This window comes from Pteropus vampyrus, unplaced genomic scaffold (assembly GCF_000151845.1).
Source record: "Pteropus vampyrus isolate Shadow unplaced genomic scaffold, Pvam_2.0 Scaffold1000004938, whole genome shotgun sequence".
NCBI lineage: Eukaryota > Metazoa > Chordata > Mammalia > Chiroptera > Pteropodidae > Pteropus > Pteropus vampyrus.
This window is the reverse complement of record NW_011919340.1, coordinates 13,688-18,914: the sequence shown is the minus strand read 5'-3', so window position 1 is coordinate 18,914 and position 5,227 is coordinate 13,688. Positions and strand designations below refer to the sequence as shown.

The window sequence follows — 5,227 nt, the reverse complement described above, 5'->3', positions numbered from 1 at the left end:
GAGACCTGCAACCAACACTCTTCTACTCAGCAAGGGGATCATTTAGAATCAAAGGACAGATAAGAGCTTCCCAGACAAGGAAGGGATAAAGGAGTTCATCAGCACCTTGCCACAATTACAAGAAATGTTAGAAGGATGAAGAAGAAGAAGATGGAGGAGGAGGAGGAGGAGGAGGAAGAGGTGGCGGAAAGAGTAGGAAGGAGAAGGAATGGGAAGAAAAGAGAAGAAGAAAGAAGGAAGCAGAAAATGGAGGAAAAATAATAAATATATGAATGTTAAAATAGCAATAAGTACATACCCGTCACTATTTACTTTAAGTGTTAAGAGATTAAATACTCCAGTCAAAAGACATAGAATGGCCCAATGGATGTGAAACAAGGCCCTCGCATATGCTGGGCACGAGAGACTCACTTCAGATTGAAGGACACCCAAAGAAATGATAAAAGACAGGGTATCAAAATGGAAATGCTAAGAACAACAACAACAAAGGCTGGGTAGCAATGCTTAGGTCAGACAAAATAGACATTAAAAGAAAGGCTATAACAAGAGACTAAGAATGACCCAGTAATCCCACCTCTGGGTATTTATCCCAAGAAACCGAAATTGAAGAGACACATGAATCCACATGTTCGTTATTTACAATTGTCAAGACACGGAGGCAACCTCGGTGTCCATTAATAAATGACTAAAGAAAGAAGAGCTGGTACATAGATGCAGTAAAATATTAATGACTCAGCCAGAAACAAGACTGAAATTTTGCCATCTGCAACAACATGGATGGTCCTACATTAGAGAAAGTCAGAGAAGGACAAATGCCATAAGAGTTCACTTACACGTGAAGTCTAAACACCAAAACAAATAAACAAAACGGAATCAAACTCGTAGATACAGAGAACCTATGGATCTTGCCCGATGGGACTGGGGAGGGGGCACAGTGATGGGTGAAAAGAGGAAGGGATCAAGTGGTACAAACCGATAGTTACATAATAGTCATGGGGATGTAACGTACAGCATGGGGAATATAGTCAATAATATTTTAAAAACTATGTATGGTCCGATGGGTACTGGATTTAGAGGGAAGAGCAGTTCCTCAGTTTTAGAAATGTCTGGTCACAGTGTTGTATACCTTAAACTAATACAATATTGCAAACAAAATGTAACTGAAAAACTGAAAAAATCCTTAGAAAAAAGAATAAGGGTCACAGGTTGCGTCTCACGGTGGGAGAGTAGAATAGTGGGCTTACCATAATTTAGACCAGCCGTCTACATTGATCCTTGCCATTTACTAGCCCCATGACTTTTGGCACATTACAAACTCTAAGTCTATGAGACAGGCTGTCCACTGTCCAGCGAGTCTGATCGGCCCTGTCTTCTGAGACTGGTAGCATATATGTGATCTAGAGAAAGCACCTGTCACTGTGCCTGTCTTGTATTGAGACATTAGGCAATAGTAAATATTTCTATGATTATCTTGACCTCAGAGATTACCATTCATCCAGCTGGGATTTCTTTTTTCATTTCTTTTTCTTCCATTTTTCTTTCTTGACATCTAAGGCATGTCATGAAATATGCAGTGATCTGGGGTGGGTGGGGGGGGACCTCCCAGTGGGCGAAAATGCCCCTTAACAATGAAAGCTCAGTAATCTGCTCTCTCTAACCCCTCTTTACTCTCCTTTGAACCTGTTCCTTATGAAGTAGAGCAGACCTCACCCTCTATTGTAACGATAGCTCCTCCTAGCCTGTATAATTATTCAGGCAAGGGATGGGCCTTCTTTGACTAAACACCCCCAGGGCAAGCATGAAGACTTCCAAAGAGCTGATGCTCCATTAATGACCGTGTAAAAGAAAGCCATGAACAAAGAGGTACACGCACAGTGCTTTATATTCTCAAACATGCTTGACGAACATTAGCAAAGCCAGGTAACATCTTTTAAATGTATAAAAGGAAAGACGAAATGGAGTAAGGCAATGCAAAGCTGACCACGTGTGTGTGTGTCTCTCTCTATCTCTCTCTCTCTCTATAGATAGATAGATAGATAGATAGATAGATACATAGATAGATAGATAGATAGATAGACAGACAGATATAATATGTATTTAGATAGATAGATAATATATAGCTATATTATATATATACGTTTCTATATTCTGATGCCAAATCTTTCTGTGTGTAGTTATTTATATTTCCAAGGATACTGCTGTCTTAAAGATATGTTATCTTGTTCTACATCACAAAAGGAATTTTATGGATTATCAGTGCATATTTCAAAACCAAAATCTTACTCCTAATCCTGACACACGGCAAGGAACGTGTGATCTGTGTCGTTCACGACTTAAATTCTGAATGTACATAAACTTTCTGTTGAAAAGAACACTGTTTGAAAATGCAAAAAAAGACAAGATACACATTCGTCGATATTAGGAACATAGTTTAACAGGTCTTTCTAACTAGAAAGTGAGGAATCCACCTCAGAGCTCACTCGTGGGGAGGGTCGCGGCTGGACGTGGCCCTGGAGCGTGCTCTGGCTTTGTCGGTAGCCCCAGCCATGGTTGCCGCAGTGGCCCGGGCTCTCTCCTTCTCATCTCTCAAAAGCTCTTCATAATGGGGCGGGAAGTCAGTGGGGAAGGTGTCATTGACCTTGCATAAAAAGTCCAGGACTTTCCCCTTGGTGGTTTCAGCTTGGGCTCTTGGGCCCCACAGGAACTCGAAGCGTGGAGGATCACTGCCGGGCACCTGCCGGTACTCAAGGTACTTTTCCTGCACCAAATTCTGGGTGATAATGTCCCTGGGCTCCCCCAAGATGCAGTGTGTCTCTTCATCGTAGACACCCAAAATATTCAGGAGTTCCCAGATCTCCTCCTCAGAGGCGCGGTTGCCATTCAAGAAGATCAAACCCAGCAGAGGCATCAGAATCACTTTTGTAGGAAATCGCAAGGCATTGCTCGTACTCTCATCCCTGCTGTCATCTAGCTTGCAGACAAGGGAATAGGAGTGACCGTTGGGCTTGACTTCCTTCAATTCTAAGCCAAAGACAAGATCCATGCGCTCAGAGGCTTTCTTGAGGATCTCGGGGAAGTGCTCCCTGTACCTTTTGTGGATGACTTTCAGCATGTCTCCCTTTTTAATGGGCTCATTCATTTTGTACTTACACAGCAGGAAGTGCATCAACATACCCGCCTTCCTAGTTAGAAGGTCGTGGCCCGAGCTCTCACTGGAAGGTGCAGCCTGGGAATTTTCACTCTTCTGAACACGGCTCTTGGCACGTACGTCAGATCTTCTGCACGAAACACCTGCGGCGGCACTGGCGGCAGCCGAGACACGTGCAGGTGCCTGGAGACTGCCAGCGACAGAAGAGCTCGAGGCACCGTCCCCAGTAACAGGAGGGGAGGAGGCAGTGGCCTCTTCCTCTGCTGTCGCTGCCTGAGCACTCTTAAGACCTTGGGCCTCGGCTCTGTTCTGGCGGCGTTTCTCACGAGCACGGAGCTTACTCTTCTGACCACGAGGCATGGTGGCTGTGGTCCCGGACAGCAGACAGGACTGTGGCCCACTGGGCAGGGGATTTCGCACCTGCTGGATAGAGAATGACCTGAGGTGAGCACCTCCGACAGGTAGGATCGCCCTTGACTTCACCGAAGGCCTCCTTTACAGGTTACCCTGTGGGCACTGCTCTGGGAACCCACAAGGCTCCGGTTCTCCTGGCCACTCTGTCCCCTGACAATCCCCTAGGAGAACCATAGCACCCATCGTGAGAGCCTCACCCTGCCTCCTACTCACCCTGCCCTGGGTTTATTCAGGTGACGGCAGGCGCCGGCAGTGGGGGCCCCTGTGTCTGCCCCGTGCGGTCCTCTGAGTTCATCTTCTCTATTATCCTGTCTACACTGGGCAGGAACTGGGTACGCTCACCTCTACCACTCTGACAGTGACACCTCAGATACCAAGGGACCTAGGTATATAAATGAAAGGCGGGTGCCTCAGTCTACCTCCCAATGACCCCTAATTGGGGACGTACTGTGCTGAGGGCTGAGCAGGATCCTTTCTGTCCTGAGTGCGTTTGGATCCTCAGTTGTCAGTCAAGCTCCTCACCGTGGGTCCTTGCAAGGCTTGGCAGCACTCCCCTTTAACTGAACGGTGTGGCTGCCTTCACACTAAGAGCCTCACCTCCCTCAGTCCTGATATGAAGAGTGAGGGGCATGCTCACCCTGACGGCCCTCCCCTGAGATTTCTTGGGCGGACATCAACGGGTCGGGATACATGCTTCTATGATGTCCCCTTTATTCACGGTTGCTTGATAACCTTGAGTCCTTACTCAGATTCCTCAACTTGGGTCCAGGTACAGAACTGCTCATAGTAAGAGCCAATCGCTCTCAGTCCCAATAGGAGACAGTGAAGGGGACCTTATCTGACCAAGCCTGGTTTCCCAAAAGTGGGAGCTGCTGCAAGCAGGTGGAGGCCCTATGGCAGGTGGTCCCACACATGATCCCAACTCAAGGTCAAAATTGGACTCTGATAGGGTCTAAGATTTCTCCCTCTGCTGGTGTGGGACCACACCCCTCAGACCAAGACCTTCACTTCCCTGTACCTCGAGTGGGGACTGATGGGCACTAATGACCGACACATATATCTTTGAGGTCAGCCAGTGTCAAAAACAGAGAAAATTCACCGTGGCCCCCTTGATACGGTGGGGGACATTCGCACAGTCCTCAAGTTCTCGCAATGAAACCTGCCTTAACACTAAATTCTGACTCTTCTGACCTGAGATTGTCCCCTTTGACTGCGTCTCCTGCCTCCATGAGATGCTCGGGTAAGTGAGAGCAACTCCTGAGGTCAACATGCCCGAGGCCCCAGGGCTGCAAACACAGCTGGGGTTTTATGTGGCCCCCTTTCTGGGAGGGGTCCCCCATCCTCGCTCGGCGTCACAACCCGGAATCCTGTTACGGACTGGGTCCCGATTGTCGCACTGGGCTTCCTCCACGCGACCAGGGCCCTTCCCTCCCTGACACCATCTCCACAGACAATGTGCGGACGCCCAGCCGGCCAGCTCTGCCCGGGGCCTCCGTGCTCACTTTGGGGGTTGTCGGGTACAGCCCACACCGCCGTTAGTCGCAGCTAGAGGGTAATTTAGCCGCTTTTTATCTGTTTCCTTTGCCTGGGGCCTCCCGGAGCTCACGCAGGGGCGCGGCTCCGCGCGGTGCCCTTCATGGGTAGAGGTCTGCTCACAAGCACTCG

At 48.2% G+C, this 5,227-nt stretch overlaps 1 protein-coding gene across 1 annotated transcript; it reads right to left on the bottom strand.

Annotated features, from left to right (window-relative positions):
* Window positions 1-2,476: 2,476 nt before the first annotated feature.
* LOC105311562 (melanoma-associated antigen B2-like) lies at window positions 2,477-3,508 on the bottom strand. Its single transcript, XM_011387537.1, has one exon. The coding sequence runs from the start codon at window positions 3,506-3,508 to the stop codon at window positions 2,477-2,479; it is 1,032 nt and encodes a 343-aa protein (XP_011385839.1).
* Window positions 3,509-5,227: the final 1,719 nt, after the last annotated feature.